At 38.1% G+C, this 17,744-nt stretch overlaps 1 protein-coding gene across 3 annotated transcripts in view; it reads left to right on the top strand.

Moving 5' to 3' along the window:
• Positions 1-17,744, top strand: part of PHKA1 (phosphorylase kinase regulatory subunit alpha 1) — an 85,321-nt gene that overhangs the window by 45,268 nt on the left and 22,309 nt on the right. For all 3 annotated transcript variants that reach the window (XM_015586747.2, XM_006908551.3, XM_015586748.2), the window contains exons 17-22: positions 4,992-5,070; positions 6,740-6,906; positions 9,190-9,366; positions 10,794-10,885; positions 11,254-11,393; positions 17,298-17,454. In XM_015586747.2, coding sequence (XP_015442233.1) covers positions 4,992-5,070; positions 6,740-6,906; positions 9,190-9,366; positions 10,794-10,885; positions 11,254-11,393; positions 17,298-17,454 — 812 coding nt within the window. The remainder of the gene's footprint in view (positions 1-4,991; positions 5,071-6,739; positions 6,907-9,189; positions 9,367-10,793; positions 10,886-11,253; positions 11,394-17,297; positions 17,455-17,744) is intronic.

Raw genomic sequence — 17,744 nt, 5'->3', positions numbered from 1 at the left:
ATGTCGTATTACACCAGCTGCAGCCTCACACGGGTCGTATTTACTGCGTCTCTTGATCACATCATTTTTATTGGGCTTGATTTAATCCCATGTTGTTTTATACAGTAATATGCTGTACAGGCTCATAGCCTGGGAGCAGTAGGCCATACCTTACAGCCTAGGTGTGTAGTGGGCTGTACCATCCAGGTGTGTGTAAGTGTACTCCGTGATGTTCGTGCAACAAAGAAATCATCTAACAATGCATTTCTCAGAATGTGTCCCTGTCGTTAAGTGGCACATGACTGTAATTGGGATGAAATACACAGCTCGGGAAGAAGAAGAGAACTAAACATCTAGATTTAAATCACAAAGTTGGTTTTTGTTTTTTTTCGATAACACTTTATTTCTAAGTGATTACAGCCCATAATCATGGCCACTTCCTTTATGTATCAATTATAAACAAATGTTCTTTAAATAGTATTTTAAATGTAAACTATTTCTAGGATTCGTTTTTTAAAATTTAGTTTCAAGTATACAGTACATTGCTTAGACATCTATATAGTTCATAAAACGACCCCCCAATGCTCCCCCACTCCCGTGGCCCTCCACCTAGTCATTGTAGTTATTCTAACTGAATTCCCTGTGCTGTGCTCCCCATCCCCGTGACCACCCATCAGTTACTGATTTGTACTTCTTTAACCCTTCACCCCATTCTCCCAGCCCCCCAACCCCACTCCCCTCTGTCCACCATCAAATTGTCCTCTATATTTGTGAGTCTGTTTTGGATTAGTTTGTTTTTTGTATTCCTTCAATTCCGCATATAAGTGAAATCATATAGTGTTTATCTTTCTCTGTCTGACTTAAATACCTTCTAGGTCCATCAAAGCAATACCTTTTTCCGTCCAATTCCTTTTCACATGTAGGGGTCTTGTTTTCTTATCCTTTCAGGCACTCTATATTTTGGTTTGAGCACTTAATTCTTTTCCATTTGAGGTACTTATTGATAGGAATGCGGTTGTTACCATTCTTTATTCCTGTTTTTCGTACATGTTTTTTCTTCTTAAAGAAGTCCCTCCAACATTTCCTGTAATACTGGCTTGTTGGTGATAAACTCCTTTAGCTTATTTTTGTCTGGGAAGCTCTTTATCTGTCCTTCAACTCTAAATGATAGCTTTGCTGGATAAAGTATCCTTGATTGTAGATCCTGGGTCTTTGTCCTGTCGAATATTTTTTGCCAAGCCTTTCTGTCCTGCATAGTTTATGTGTGCTCCCTTATATGTAATTATTTGTTTTTCTCTTGCTGCTTTTAAAATTCTTTGTATTTAACTTTCGGCAGAAATCTTTGGATCCCTGATTTTTGGAATTCTCTGAGCTTGCTGGGTTTTATGTCCATTTCCTTCACCAGGTTAGGGATGTTTTCCATCATTCTTTCTTCAAACAGCTATTCAACATCTTGATTTTCTTCAGTTAGGCCGATCAGACAGATATTCAGAGCCTTAATAGTGTCTCAGTGTCTCATATGCTCCTTAAGTTATTTTTATAGTCTTGGCATCTTTTTTCTTGCCATTCTGATTGAGTGTCCTGATTGGCTTTCCCGTCCTCTAGATATGGTATTTGATCCTCTTCTTTATTCACTTTGTTTATTCCATTACAGATATGCTTCTCATCTCAGATAATGTGTTCTTCATTTCAGACTGGTTCTCTTTTCTAATTTCATTTCTATTTTTATGTTTTTTAGCTCTTTTTGAACTTCTCACTGAAATTATCTCTTCCCAAAAGTTCATTGAGCGTCTTTATAACCAGCGTTTTGAACTCTTCATCTGTTAGATTACTTGACTCCATTGTATCTGGGTCTCTGTTCTGTTCTGTCACATGGTTTCTGCTTCTTTGTCTTCCCATTTTGGCTGCTTTCTGTGTCTGTTTCTATGTACTAAGCAAAGCTCCTAAGTCTCCCGATCTTATTAGTATGGATTTGTGAAGTAGGTGTCCAGTGGCATAGTCCTGAGAGGGGTTCAGCTGCAGGCCAAGTTTAGCCCCAGCCTGTGCCCCTCCGGAGCCACTTAAGATTCAGCAAGCAACTCAGAGATGCTGTGCTTATAGTTGCCTCAAGAGGCCACACCAGAAACCAAGGCCAGCTGCCACAAGCGTGAGTCTAGACGCTGCTCAGCAAGGAGCATCGGACTCGCTGAGGGCACACTTGCATGTGGCTTGGGTGGGGCCCGAGTTGGGGGAGGTGGGGTTTCAGGGCATCCTCTGGGTGGAACGACCTCTGTTATCTAGTTTGATGACGTCTGGGCTACGGTGGCTCTGTGTCTGTGCACTGGGAGCGGGGAGGACTCAACAGGGAACAGTGGACACCACCGGCACTTCTGGACAGGGCGAGTCTCGCCTCAGCCCTCACTCCGACAGTGTCTCCCTGTAAGTCCCTGGTGCCCCCTGCGTGCAGCCCAGTCGGCACTGGTGCTCAGAGCGAGCAGGTCTGTCACCGTGAAAATCCGCTTGCAGACGTGGCCCCTTTAAGAGGTGTCTGCCGCTGCGGCTGTCACTGGCACAGCCTCTGTCTCACTCAGCCGCTCGGGACCAGGCAGCCCCGTGTCCTCGCCTCGTCCTACCTTTTGCCTTTGCAGGGTCATTTCTTGGACTTCTCTCTAGTTGTATGGCTTGTTTCTCTAGATCCCAGACTTTTCCTTGCTGCTGCTCCTTGTTTCTGTCACAACTTTGATTTTTGTCATCTAGAGGGATGAACAGACCCTCTATCATCTACGCCAATTTTTTTCTCCTCTAAATCACAAAGTTTTGATACTTGGCACACAATAGAAACAACAGTAGTAATAGCAGTAACTGCAGCAGTTATGAAACACTTTCTCTGCACCAGGCACTGAGCTAAATGCTTTCAGTGCATTATTTCCAAATCACTACAATAGTCCTCTTCAGGTAGGTACTATTAATAGCTCCATCTTATGATGAGGAAGGTGACTCTTGTCCTGAGTTGCAAAGCTAGTAAGTGATAGTCAGGCTTCAAACCTGATCAGTCAGTTTCCACAGTGTATGTTACCAATAACTGTTTTGTCAGGGAAAATTTCGTGCTGGTGAAATGAGAACAAACTTATTAGTGATCACATTAAAATGTGAATTAAATTCACATATTAAAGACAAAGATTCCCAGAAAACATAAAAGAGCAAAATTCAATTTAGATGCTACTTACAAAAGATATCTGTAAAATAAAATTATATGGAAAATGGAAAATAAAGAACTGTGTAAAGATACATTATGTAATTGCTAACAAAGAAAGCAATGGTGGTAATATTAATACCAAAAGTACTGAATAGAATTTAATGTGCAAATCAGTAAATGGGACAAGAAGAATAGTTTACACTAAAACTTACAGTACACCAGGATTATGTAACATTTATACACTTTTATCTGCTGAATAACATCAATGAAATGTATAAAACAGTGCTTTAGAAAAACTTAGGACAGTATGATAAAACTATTGTTTACTCATAGCCAGAAACTGTAACATACTTTTATCAAAACATCAGATTGATTATACAAATAATAAAAGGTATAGATGAACAGATCTGATTTTCGTATTCACAGGTGTGTATAAAACTAGACTGAAAAAGATAGCATACACAAAGAATATTTATTTTTAAAATTCATATGTATGATATTGTCAGACATATCACATAAAACTAACACAAGAATACTAAAAAAAAAAAATCTGACCATGAAGGAATTAAAATTTTTTCTAATTTTTTGATTAAAGAGGAAATCAAAGTTGAAATTATATTGTGTCTAAAAATGAAGAATACCACTACTTTTTCAAATTTAAGAGATTTAGCCAGTCATATTCAGAAATTTTTATATATTTAAATACTTTAACTTCAGGAAAAAAAAAAGAATTCTGGTTATCAGAGAGCATAGAGTAGACTCACTTTACTCTCTTTCTCCTGCTAAGTACAGATAAAAACCCTGGACATTATCTATAAAACAAACATAATACTCTGAAAACTGGAAAAAAAGAAAGGACGCTTTGTACCTGAGAAATGACGCAGCAGTGAATTCCCTGGATTTTCCTTCTGCTTCATATGTCCTGGACTGAATGTTAGAGGAGCTGTTATCCCAGAAACACAAATGGGTACAGATTTTCTTAAAAGGCCCAAGAAAACCTTTATTCCTCCAGTCAACGGAACAGGAAAGGAGCAGCCTCGTGAGACAAAACTTTTAGACAGTAACTGTTCTAGTCCAGGCAACTTCAGTGAAAAATGTAATTAACAGACACTAATACCAAGATGACTAAAATGTTAGCGATATGACAGATTTTAACAAGCAGTTATGACCACACTTGGAATTTGAAAGGAAGTCACAGCAAAGAAATAAAAATTATCAGCAAAGAAATAGAAGATATAAAAGATCAAATGAAAGTTTTATAACTGAAAACTACAATGACGGAAATGAAAAACTCACTAGATAGGCTCAATAGCAGAATCTGGATGATAGTGAACTTTCAAAGGATAAGTTAGAAACAGTGGATCACGAAGGAATGTGTGTACTGTTATCCCCTTTACATAAAGTCGTAATTGTTGGCCTTCTAAATATTTTTTATGCCTGCACACGCACACATAAACCAAGGCTCATTAGATAACATAATATATAAAATATTTAGTTAGCACAGTGCTTGGCATATAACATTCAACAGATGGTTGCTGTTCTTATTGTTGGCGTTCAGTAGTCAGGTGTTCTGCCATCAGGCGCTGTGCAAAGGACTTAGGATAAATGAGATACTGCCTTTGAGGAACCATGTCTGTTGGTCATCACTGCTCACCATTTGCTCATTCTGCAGTGTTGTTGACTCTCAGATGAATTGTTGAAATACAGGCTGGTCAGGGAGTAGTGTCTCATTTGTACCATCACCACCAGAATGTTGGTTTCAAATAATTAAAAGATTCACCTTATTTAAAAGTTAAAATCACAAAGATCGTTTTAAAATTCTCTTCCTTTCTCTCAGATGAAGATGGAACCAGCCTAAATTCAAGTGTCTTGGCAGCACTCCGAAAAATGCAGGATGGCTATTTTGGTGGGGCTAGGTAAGTGACCTCCACATACTCTTTAGGAAAGTGAAATGAAATTGGGAAGTTGGGAAAAGTAATGGCAGACTGTGATGCCTTTCTCTGTATCTTTGACAACATGATATCTTCCTATTTGGAGAAGCTCATGTCTGACATTTTGAATCAAGAATTTGATGTTACAGAGAAGTGGAATTTTTTCCCCTACACAGTTTTTTGGCTCGACCTTATCAATTCAGTGGACCAGAAATCTTATTCTTAAAAAAAAAAAAAAAGATTACCAGACTATTCAATTCTCGCTGCTTTTTTTCCCCTTTTTTCCCTAAGTTGTTATTTTGAAAAATTTCAAGCTAACGGAAATCCTATTGAAAATCTCTCTCCTCCTTCCCTTCCTCCCTCTCTTCTCTGCCCTGCTACCTCTCTCACATGTATGTATGTGTGTGCACACACTCACACACACACACACACACACACACACACACACATACACAGAGGGTTTTTTTTGTTGCATTGTGTGAGAGTTAGCCTGAGACATCATGACCGTTCTACCATAAATACTTCAGCTTCTGTCTCCTGAGAAGGGTACAGTCATACATGACAACAGTGTAATCATCACACTCAGAAAATTTATTATCGATACAATATTATTGTCCAATATAGATCTCATACTCAAAATTACCCAATTTTCCCATTAATGTTTCTCCATAGCTTTTTTCCCCACTCTAGGATCTCATCAAAGATCACACATTGTCATTTAGTTATTGTCTCTCTGTGATGTCCTTTAGTCTAGAACAATTCCACACCCTTTGGTTAATCTTACTTGACGGTTTTCATTACAGTTTTGAAGAAGGAAGGTCAGTTATTTTGCAGAATGATTCTCAATTTGCTTAAAATGGTGTCTGTCAGGTTCTTCCATATCCTTTCTCCAACTCTCTTTGAGCAAATGGTCTTAGCTTCCATCGATGAATTGGTAATTATCAATGGGCTTGTAAAATGATGAATCTGTGTTTCGACTAGTCCGTGTGCATCTAGTATTTGGAATCTTTTTGTTGAAAATGAAAGAGCTTTCCCTCATCCCATTTTATTTTGTACTTGTAGTGTCATTGTAGATTCATGGATTCTCACTTTTTTCATTATGTCACACTCCCTTCTGTCATTATTTCAGTGTTCAAATTATTCAAGATCTGGCCATTAGGAGCCCCTTCAGACTGGCTTCTTTAGACAGTTGGCATTACGGGCGTTCCCTTTGAGCTTTGCAGTTGGCTTTCTGACTAGGGGAGGAAATGGCTTACCATCTACTATAATTCATAAAATTATCGAAGACCATCTTTTATTTTCTAAATGGTCTTTTGAGTATTTTTTAAGTGATGTGATGGATTTGTGATGATTTTTCTTCATTCTGCTCCAGGTGTTTGGCATAGTTAGCAACATGGCCGTGGAAGAGAGGAGGGTGACTGGTCTGCTGGTGGGCTGTGAGCCCATGACCGCCATCCTCATGAGCACAGCACCCTAGTCTACGCACGCTGTGCCTAGTAGTGCTGTAAAATTTTACTGTTACAAAATTTATACTGACATATAAACATTAGTAATCCCCTAAAAACATGCTGAGTATCCTTTTCTCATGAAATTGTGTTGTTTTAAAAAGCTTTTTCTCTGATTTCCTATTTTCTATTTACCCTCTAATTGTTAGAGTCCAGACAGGTAAATTGTCAGAGTTTTTGACAACATCTTGCTGCACACATTTGAGCTTCATGGACCCTGGACCTGAGAGTAAGCTGTACAGTGAAGATTATGATGACAACTTCAACGAGCTCGAATTTTCTGACTGGATGAATGGCTACGATTCAACCAGTAATGGTAAGGAGGCTTCATAGAGGCGCTGGCCTTGCTGGCCAAGAATACAAAGTATTGTCGAGCATCTTTGACATTTCTCACTGCTGGCAGTCTCACTCCTATTCAGTACACCCAGACTTCTACTTTGTTTGGCTTTACTTTTCCTCCTTCTACTTACCTTTGGTTCCTGGTCTAATATCCCTTTGTGATTGTGGCGTATGGAGTTGAATACTAAGTAAGGTTAGGGAGGAGTTCTCTCCTGGGCATATAAAATGGCTGCTGATTTCAAAATGGAAGGATGCAGTGCTGAGTGAGAGATAGTTAATCAAGTGTATAGCAGGAAAACTATACATATATATTACTGTTTTTTTTACATTAAAACATAAAATATGAAATTCAGTTATAGTGCTTTTTATGCATAATGTTATAGGGGTGCTTCAGAATCTCCGGGGCAGGGGCGTTTATGTAGTTTGGAAAAACCTGTTCGGTGTGCCTATTGTTCTCATATTACACATGAGACAAAGCACAACAAAATCTAATTAGCTGCTAGAAATACAAAGATGGCATAGTGAGAAAACATATTGAAACATATATTAAAAATGGCTGAGAAATGCCCTAAAGTGTTAAAATATTGACCTAGGCAGGGCAAGCATTACATTGTTTGAATCCTAAAGAGAAAAGGGCCAATAGGAGCAAAATAACTCTTGTAGAACATGTTTTCCCTACTTTTCTTGTCTGGGTATGTAACCGTTAGCCTACACCTTAAGGTGGTCAGTTTCTTTATCTTAAGAGTAGTGTGTTGGAGAAAAGAAAAAAAATTAACTAGCTTTCCTTGGCGAGGTAGCAAGCGTTATCTCATCAACAACAGACGAACACATTAGTGGTCAGAAGGGCTATTTTCTTGTTTAGGCTCAGGATTTACTCACTTAAGTACCACTTAATTCACTCTATTTGTTTTCATAAGATTTAAAATACTATGATTTTTGTTGTTGTTGTTGGAAAAGTACATTAAATATAAGGTCATTTCCTATCATCAGTAACCAGTCATGATATCTATCTTGGCATAAGCTGAACTGTTTTGAAGAGCAGGCAGGACTGATCATACATCGAGGTTGCCTGCTGTCCCATAGGTAATTGTGGTTGTTATCTGTAGCACCCTTTCTCTTAGATTAATTTCTGGAAAATACGTTTTTAGGGATATGTGTGACTAAATTTGTCGCTTGCAGACCTTCTATGGGGAGAGTGCGTCTCTCCATATTCTTTTATTGTTAGTTTGGTATACAACATTATATTAGTTATGTTAGTTTCAGGTCTGTATTCTTCATAATTCTCCGCTCAATAATCTGGATTGTATTCAAGGTTATAATATTTGTCATTAGGTCGTTACTGAGTTGACTTCCATTCTTACAGCTTTACTAGTTCTCATTGGTCAGATGAGAGCACAGGAAGACATCTGGAGGGATCACCGAAGATGATCTCTGTTCCAGCTGTTTGGCATAGTTGGCAACATAGCAACGTGGCAGATGTTGCACGATTGACCTGGTAGACTTCAGTATTAATCCAAACTTTGTGCTCTTCCAGTTATAAGTGTTGTGAATGTTCTCATAAGGCTCGAAAAGTTATATATCCATGAGGGTATATGTATAATTTCGTTTCCATTATGTACAGACATATGTTATAGAAGATATATTGGGTGGGGGGAGCCCAAGAGGATAGGGACCGTACCTGTCTTCTTTACCACTGAAACCTCAGCACCTGGTACAGCACCTGGTACGTAGTGGGTAATAAGTATTTGGTGACTAAATGAATGAGGTGACCCTGCACCATGGAGATTATTTTTTCGTTAGCAGTTGTAGCTGCCATGTGTGGAATCTGTTTTCAGCTATGTTGAATGTTTAGTGGAAGATTTTTGCCTTTCCCCACAAGTGTCCTCATGAGTGAGACTCAAAGGGCTGCGTTCTGCAGCAACTCCACTGTCTTCGTCACCACCACCACCATGACATGCACATGCAGAGATTATGAAATGCTTGCTCTGTCTGTTCTATATTAAGCTCCTAAGGCTTTCAGGAATCCTAATACAATCTCATTGAAGTCGAAGAACAGGTGGCTCCTGGTAGCTGGCCATACTTTATGAATGGTAAAGCTACAGGATTATAGAATGATCAGATATTTTTTCTCATGAGGTAAAACAACCTACTTCTGGTGGTCTGTAGTGGGCCCAGGATTGTCATTCTGCTTGGTGGGTTAGATTGTGAAGTAAGTAAACTGTTCATTGTTTTCTCTCCCCCTCCCCCACTAACCTCGCAGCTCGCTGTGGTGATGAAGTTGCCCGTTACTTAGATTGCCTTTTGGCACACACTGCTCCCCAACCTAAAGCAGCCCCTGCCTCACAGAAGGGAGGGCGAGATCGGTTCCAGGCGGCTGTGCAATCAACCTGCAATTTAATGTCCTTGGTGACCAAGGCCAAGGAGCTGCATGTACAGAGTGAGTAATACTGAGTCGCTGGAGTCAGGTCCAGGGTGACGTCAAGCCCGGCATGGCATGGCGGTGGGGCATTTGTTACAGTGTAAGCAGGGTCTTTCTTTTGTTCACTGCTTTATCCCCAGAACCTCAGACAGTACTTAGAATACATTAGATACGCACATATTTGTAACATGAATGAGTTGGGTGTAGTTTGCTGTAGATAGAGCTATGTAGTCTGGTTTAGCCAGTCATGTAGTGAGAACAGACAGGAGACGCACAGCGTATTCAGCATGAACATCAGAGTATCAAAATGGTGGAAAGCGTGTTTTTCTTTAGAAAAAAAATTATTTAATGAGAAAGCATTATAGACTATTACAAGATAGCCTGGCAGAGGAGGAGTTATTCTCCCTTAAGTAAGCTCCATGTGGTTCCCTTAGGCCAGCTGTAACTTCTCTAGTCGATTGTCCCAGCAGCGTAGAGCTGTGTTTGTCAACTGCGGTCCTCATTCTGCAGCAGCTTTGCCATTCACCTCCCCATGACCACGACCCTCCTTCAGTAGCATTTGTAGTGGTGGGAGTAGTCATGTTTTCCAAGAGTGCTCAGTGCCTCTGTGGTAGCTGCATGTGGAGAGACAGAGGCTCCTTGGTCACACCTGGAGGACCTAGATGTTAACATTTTACAGATAACAAGAATGATTGAGGTGCATGCTTCTGCTGTCTAAAACTTTGTTGATCGTTACTAACCATATTAAAGGTGACCTTGGGGAACCATTTCACATTTAGAATATGGGAAAGCTTAACATACCCTCCACGTATGCTTCCTTCACAAAAGGTTTATGTGAAGAAATCTACTTTATTAAGTTATACTTCTAGAATATGAATCAGGAAACAATTTCCAGCTCTGCCACTTACTTGCTTGAACAGTTATTTGAGCTCTATATCTCTGTTTTTGTATCTGAAATGATGAGAATTACGAGAGTCTCTCCTTAGAGGTGGTAAGTATTTCACCAATGGACTGTAAGTAAGAATCTTAGGAATATCTCAAAGTTGGCCAGCCACTACATGTCTTGATTGCCTGCATTGGATCACCCATGTATGTATTCTCAAGGAAATCCAGCTGCGAGCAGCCAGATACTCTCCTGGGACATTCCAGAAAATATAAGACGGAACTGAGTTCTTTCTGTTGCATGTGATAGTCTATCAAAGCATCAGTGACAGCACCATTGTGGTGTTGATTACAATTTTATAATTAACATCAGCTATGCTACAATTCTAGACATTCCATTCAAAAAATGTTTATTGATTGATTGAACATTCTTTAAATTATGTTATTCATATTCCTTTGATATCACCAAGAAAGGATAAACTTCTATAAAGAACCAACCAACTGTGCATTTTTATTACTCTGCTACTTATCTAACTTTTCCCATAAATGTCAACCTTTTGCAGATGTTAGCATGTATCTTCCTGCAAAGATATTTCAGGCTTCCCGGCCTTCATTCAACTTACTTGACTCACCTCATCCCCCACAGGAGGACCAGGTAAACTTGCACATGAGGTATTTCTATCAGCTTTTTGCAAAACTGCCATCCTTATGGAAAATAATAGAACGAGCCACTATGGTTTCTGCTAGTAACTGGCAGTAGGCAAAATGCTACCCCGATAAAGATATTTGTCCTTTTCAGTTCACATTTTAAATGGGCAAGTTTTTCTAGCCAGGCTTTAAAACAACTAGATTGCTATTATCCTATGTTCCTTGATGGTTTCATTGTTTTCAGTTTACTTTTCATCAAAAGTTAGGGAATTCTTAAGTAAAAGGTTTAGAGATGAAAAGATGAACACTCTAGGGCATTTTTTAAGTTGAGCACTTGTGGACTTAATTTTTTTTTTGTCCTTTTTCAAACTAAAGGTTCCCTCTGTTCGAGTAGAAATACATCTTCCTAGAGACCAATCTGGGGAGGTAGACTTCAACGCACTGGTTTCACAGTTGAGGGAGACCTCCAGCTTTCAGGAGCAAGCTGATATCCTCTACATGCTGTATACTATGAAGTGAGTGATAAATATTATCAGTCTACTTAAATGTTTATACAGAGAGGAAACATAGCATTGTAAATATGGCGTAGCTTTGGAGTCTCACTGATCTGGATTTGAATGCAGTTGGTAACTATTATTATCATTATTATGGCTACTTAAAGCCTCCACTGTTTGGTAAAATCTACCGATAAAATATATTCTTAACTCGAAAGAAGTAAGATAATGGAGGCTTACAGGAAAAAGAAACTAGCATTTTTGAGTGTTTAGGGTTTGTCATATATGGCCTTTATTATGTAAAGGTACTTTCCTTCTACACTGATTCGTTAAGTGTTTTGATCATAAATGGGTGCTATATCTTGTCAAAGACTTTCTACATCTATTGATTGGATCATATGATTCTTATTTTTTATTTCGTTTATGTGGTATATCACATTAATCGATTTGCGTATGTTGAACCATCTCTGTGCCTCTGTGATAAAGCCCACTTGATCGTGGTGTATAATCTTTTTAATATGTTGCTGTATTCGGTTTACAAGTATCTTATTTAGGATTTTTGCATCCGTGTTCATGAGAGATATTGGTCTGTAGTTTTCTTTTTTTGTGTTATCTTTACCAGGTTTTGGCATCAGGGCAATATTGGCCTCATAAAATGAGTTGGGAAGTATTGCCTCCTTTTCAATTTTTTTGAAGAGTTTGAAGAGAATAGGTATTAAATCTTCTTAGACCGTTTTGGTAGAATTCACTGGTAAAGCCACCTGGTCGTGGGCTTTTACTTTTTGGTAGGTTTTTGATGATTGTTTCAATTTCCATACTGCTGATCGGTCTATTTAGATTTTCCAGATCTTCTTGATTCAGTCTAGGAAGGTTGTATTTTTCTAAGTACTGGTCCATTTCTTCTAGGTTATTAAACTTGGTGTTATATACTTTTCAGTATTGTTTTTGTGTGATTTTTTGTATTTCTGCGATATCAGTCATAATTTCCCCTCTTTCATCCCTGATTTTGTTTATTTGTGTCTTTTCTCTTTTTTCTTTAGTGAATCTAGCCAGGACTTTGTCGATTTTATTGACCTTCTGAAAGAACCAGCTCCTTGTTGTGTTTATTTTTTCTGTTTTGTTGTTGTTGTTTTTGTTTATTTGTTTGTTTTCAATTTAATTTATTTCTGCTCTAATTTTGATGACATCTTTCCTTCTGTTGACTTTAGGCCTCTTCTATTCTTCCTTTTCTAGTGTTTTAAGATGAAGTGTTAGGTTGTTTATTTGAGCTCATTCTTGTTTTTGGATATAGGCCTGTAATGATATGAACTTTCCTCTTCTGACTGCTTTTGCCATGTCCCAAAAGTTTTGATATGTTGTACTATCATTATTATTCATTTCTGTGTATCTCTTGATCTCTTTTTATTACTTGTCTGACCCTGTTCTTCTTCAGTAGCATGTTGTTTAATCTCCATGTATTTGTGGTTCTTCCTGCTTTCTTTTTGCAGTTGATCTCCAGTTTCAAAGTATTATGATCAGAGAATATAGTATGATTTCCACCCTCTTATATTTGTTGAGGCTATCTCTGTGTCCTAGTATGTGGTCGATTCTTGAGAATGTTCCATGTGCCCTAGAGAAGAATATATAAGCAACTGTTTTGGGATGAAGGGCTCTGTAAATGTCAGTTATGTCCAGTTGATAGTGTTTTGATCTATTTCTCTCGTTAGTTCTGTTAGTAATTGCTTTACATATTTTGGGGCTCCCTGATTGGGAGCATAGATATTAATAAGTGTTATTTCTTGTGCATGATTCCCTTTATGGTTTTGAAGTGTCTCTCAGTATCTTTCTTTACATTTTTTATTTTGAAGTCTATTTCATCTGATATTAGTACCTCTGTTCCCGCTTTTTTCTGAATGCCATTTGCTTGAAATATCATTTTCCACTCTTTTACTTTGAGTCTATATTTGTCTTTGGAGCTGAGATGTATTTCCTGGAGGCAGCATATGGTTGGGTTTTGTTTTTTGATCCATTCTGCAACTCTGGGCCTTTTTATTGGTGAGTTCAATCCACTTACATTTCGGGTGATTATTGAAATATGATGTCTTCTTATAACCATTTTATCTTTTGCTTTCTGGTAGCTCAGTGTTTCCATTGCTTCCTTGTCCTTGTGTTTCTATTTTCTTTATTTTGGTTGGCTTTTGTGGGCTTTTGCCTCTAGTTCTTTTTGTTTCATGTTATATTCTTCAGTTCTGAATCTTTGGTATGTGGTTACCATTATGAATATGAAAAAGTTATATATACACAGTTGTCCATTTTGTTCTGCACATGTCTTACCTTTATTCCCCTTTGCGAATTTGGATCTTTAAATCCTCTCCTTTTCAGTCATTGTTGTCTCAGATTGTCCCTATGTATGCTGAATGGTCATTACTACCTTACTATAGCAAATCTCTTCTTATCCTTTAAGCTTATAATGCCCTGTTTTTAGTAAGAGTTATACTCCTCTACTTCTTTCTGGCTCTTAGTCACCATACTCTGAATTATGTTTTTGTTTTTTTTTTTTTGTCATTTTGTTTTAGGTGAGTTGACCTCTTTGCACTACAGCATTTCCTGTAATGCAGGCCTCGTAGTGGAGAATTCTCTCAATTTTTGTATGTCTGGAAAGGTCTTTATTTCTCCTTCATATCTAAAGGAGAGCATAGCTGGATACATTATTATTGGCTGGTAGTTCCTTTTATTTAATAGTTTCCAAATTTGATTCCAGTCCTTTGTGGCTTATAAGGTCTGTGCTGAGAAGTCCGACAATAATCTAATGGGTTTTCCATTATAGGTTACCGTCTTCTTTTTCCTGGCTGCCCTGAGAATTCTGTCTTTGTCACTGATTTTTGATAATTTTAATAAAATGTGTTGGTGAAGGCCTTTTTGGGTCGAGATAATTGAGTGTTCTGCTGACTTCTTGAATTCCAAGCTCCAGTTCATTCATTCTTTAGATTTGGGAAATTGTCATCAACTATTTTTCTGAAAATGGTTTCTAATCCCTGTTCCTTTTCATTGCCTTCGATAATGCCTATTAATCTTATGTTTCCTCTCCTGATGGTATCAGCTAGTTCTTGAATTTCTCTTTCATTACTTTTCATTCTTTGGTTTCTCTCTTCTTCCTTCTATTTATTTCTAGATTTCTGTCTTCGATATCACTGATCCTTTCCTCCATTTGGTTGACTTTATTTCCCAAGCGTGCTAATTCATTTTTCGACTTTTGCAGTGTGTTCTTCGTCTCCAGAAGTTCTATTTGGTTCCTTTTGAGGGATTCAATCTCCTTGCTCTGCTCGTCTCGTTTTTTCAATTCCTGAAATTGTTGATATGACTCATTTTGGAACTCACTGAGTTTTTTCAGAAGCACCATCCTGAATTCTGTCATTTAAGTTGCGTATTTCTATGTCCGTAAGCTTATGTTCTGGAGATTTTTCTCTTTCTTTCTGAGATGCCTTGTCACCTTGGTTGTTCGTTGTGTTTAATGGACTTTTCTCCGCCTGGGCATAAATGGAAATGTATTCTGCTGTTTTTCCAGAAAGAAGATTTATTACATAAAGGTCTCTCTTTAGCCTTTTGCAAAGAAGGCGCTTTTCTTTTGGTTTCCAGTAGGTGGCGTCTAAGCCTCTTGGATCCCTGCTTCATATAAAGTGTTAATAATGTCTTTTCTTTCCTTATAGATATTTAATCACACAGCAGCCTCTCCCAGTGCTCTTCAGACTTTCAGTCACTGGCTTTTCAGTCCACTGGTGACTCTTCCTATAGCACTTTTCGTTTCGTGTTTTAAGAAATATATGCAATATATAGACTATATTTATTAAAGACATGATGTAATTATTAAAATTAAAATATTTGATGTACTTATATTGAATAGATAATACGTTAGCATGGGTCAGGCTTTTTAAAATACAGAATTCAATGAAAAGTTTTAAAAAATCTTTCTTCCATCTCTGTTCCCCAGCTACCTGGTTCCCTGACTCACAAGCCATCAGTAGTGTTGGTTTTTTGTGTATCCACTCAGGAACATTTTATGCATATGTAGGTAAATACAGATATAGGTGTGTATAATTTTACACCTGTTTACCCAAATGGTAGCATACTATATGTACTGTTCTGTACCTTACCTTTTTTCCACTAAAACTATATATTTTGAAGATCATTACATCCATATTGCAGCTATGTGTTCCTACTGCATAACAAATCACCTGAAAACTCACTGGCTTAAAATAACAAAAGCAAAAACTGTTTAAATTATCACAGTTTTAGGGCCTGGCTGGGCTCAGCTGGGCAGTTCTCTGTTAAGGGTCTCACATTCACTTGTGGTCTGACAGTGTCTGGGGCAAAAGTCCTCATGAAACTTATTCACTCATATATCTGGGCATTAATACTGGCTCTTGACTAGAACCTCAGCTGGTGCTCTTAGCTGTCATTGGGAATAAATGACCTCCCATGTGTCTCTACTTCCTCTCAGCATGGTGTGTAGGTTCCAAGGGTATGTGTCTCAAGAGGGACGAGTGGAAGCTGCATTACTTTTTCTGACCTAGCCTCCGAAATTGTGTAGCATTGCTTTCACTGTAGTCACAAGCATACCCAGGTTGAAGGGGACAGAATGCAGATCCCCGCTCTGGATGGGGGGGCCTGTGGAAGTCGCGCTAGAAGAAGAACATGTAAGATGAAACGTTACAGCCATTTTGAAGCATACACTCTGCTATACTCTAAATCCATGGTCTTTTTTGCGAATAGTTGCATAGCATTCCGTTGTTGGCATACGCCGTCATCTGCTTGACCAGTCTCCTGCCGATGACCATTTGGCTTGTTTTCAGTCATTGCCCATCACAGGCAGTGCTTCAGTGAATAACCTCATAGGGGACATCGTTGCTCAGGTGTGGAATTTATCCTGTAGCTAGACCAGAAGTGGAATCGCTAGATAAAAAGAATGTAGGTATTATTAATATATATTTCCAAATAGCCCTCCACAGGGAGTGTCCCAATTTTCACTCTTCCCTGGCAACATGTTGAGAGTGCCTGTGTTCTTTGAAGTGTTATCAAACTTTGGGATCTTTGACAGCATAAGAGATTAAAAAACTGTAATCTTGATGTAGTGTTTTCTTTTGTTTTTTATCTATTTGTTGACGTTCTTTATATATTAGGGAAATTGGCCTATGAATTGCAAATACTTTTCTGTTACTAATATTTTTCTGTGACTTTGCTTACAGTGCTTTTTGCAATAAGAATTTTATTTTTACGTAGAGAAATGTATCAGTCTTTTATGGATTCTGGTGTATGGTTCCTCGTTAAATGTTCCTCTTGCCTCCAGAGTTGAAAAGTAGCTCTCCCATATTTTTTCCGGTACTTTTACATTTAAATCTTTGATACGTTGGGAATTCTGTCATGGATCCAACCTTTTTCCCCCAATGGTTATTTGATTGTCTTAATATCATTTAATAAGTAATCTACCTTCCGTATATATTAAACTCCCAATTTCATAGAGCTTTACATGGTTCGTGGTACTTCACAGTTGACTTGTTACAGTAATTTACAACAATAATATATATGCATCCTTTAAAAATAAGCAGCCATCCTTCTTCATTAGTTCCGTAAGTGGCTACTTTGTGAACTTTCAGTAATTAAACTAAATTTTTGACTTTATTTTCAGCACTGTTTAATCCCATGAAGAGAGTAAAAAACAAAATGTATTGTGTCAGAACACAGATGAAGCTAAGACTTGTTCTTGTCTAGGTACTTGGCTCCCAGGGCTGAGTACTAATCATAGCTTTACAAGGATTCTTAGTAACTAAAACTCACTTCATATTGAGAGAGACCTATCAAAAACAGGCACATCCATTATAACACTGAAACCGAAAGTTGTCACTGGCATCTTTTCTTATAGTTCACGTAGGCCTGTCTTTAATATTGCAGAGGACCTGACTGGGACACTGGATTGCATGATGAACGGAGCGTGACGGTCAGAGAGCTGCTGACTGAACTATATGGCAAAGCTGGAGAAATCCGTCACTGGGGCCTGATCCGATACATCTCGGGGATCCTAAGGAAGAAAGTGGAAGCACTCGATGAGGTACTATAAATTCTTAAATTCACACCAAATGCAAATGCAAGTACTTTTTAAAAATTTGTTTCCATATCGTTTTCTAAAGCAACCACATCTTCTAATCATTTGAATGTTGAGATGTTGTCTTTCCCACATAAAGTTTCTGATATTCAGCTAGCATTTCGAATGTCCGACATAAAATAGTGAAGCATATAAACTGTAGATTTTAGAGGTATTATAAACTATAAGAATTTAAGAATGAATTTACACTAGGGTAAAAGTTCCTACCTCTTAGGAGATAAAACCACCTCATCGTT

This window comes from Pteropus alecto, unplaced genomic scaffold, assembly GCF_000325575.1.
Source record: "Pteropus alecto unplaced genomic scaffold, ASM32557v1 scaffold312, whole genome shotgun sequence".
NCBI classification, from domain to species: Eukaryota; Metazoa; Chordata; class Mammalia; order Chiroptera; family Pteropodidae; genus Pteropus; species Pteropus alecto.
This window is presented reverse-complemented; position numbering and strand designations above follow the sequence as displayed.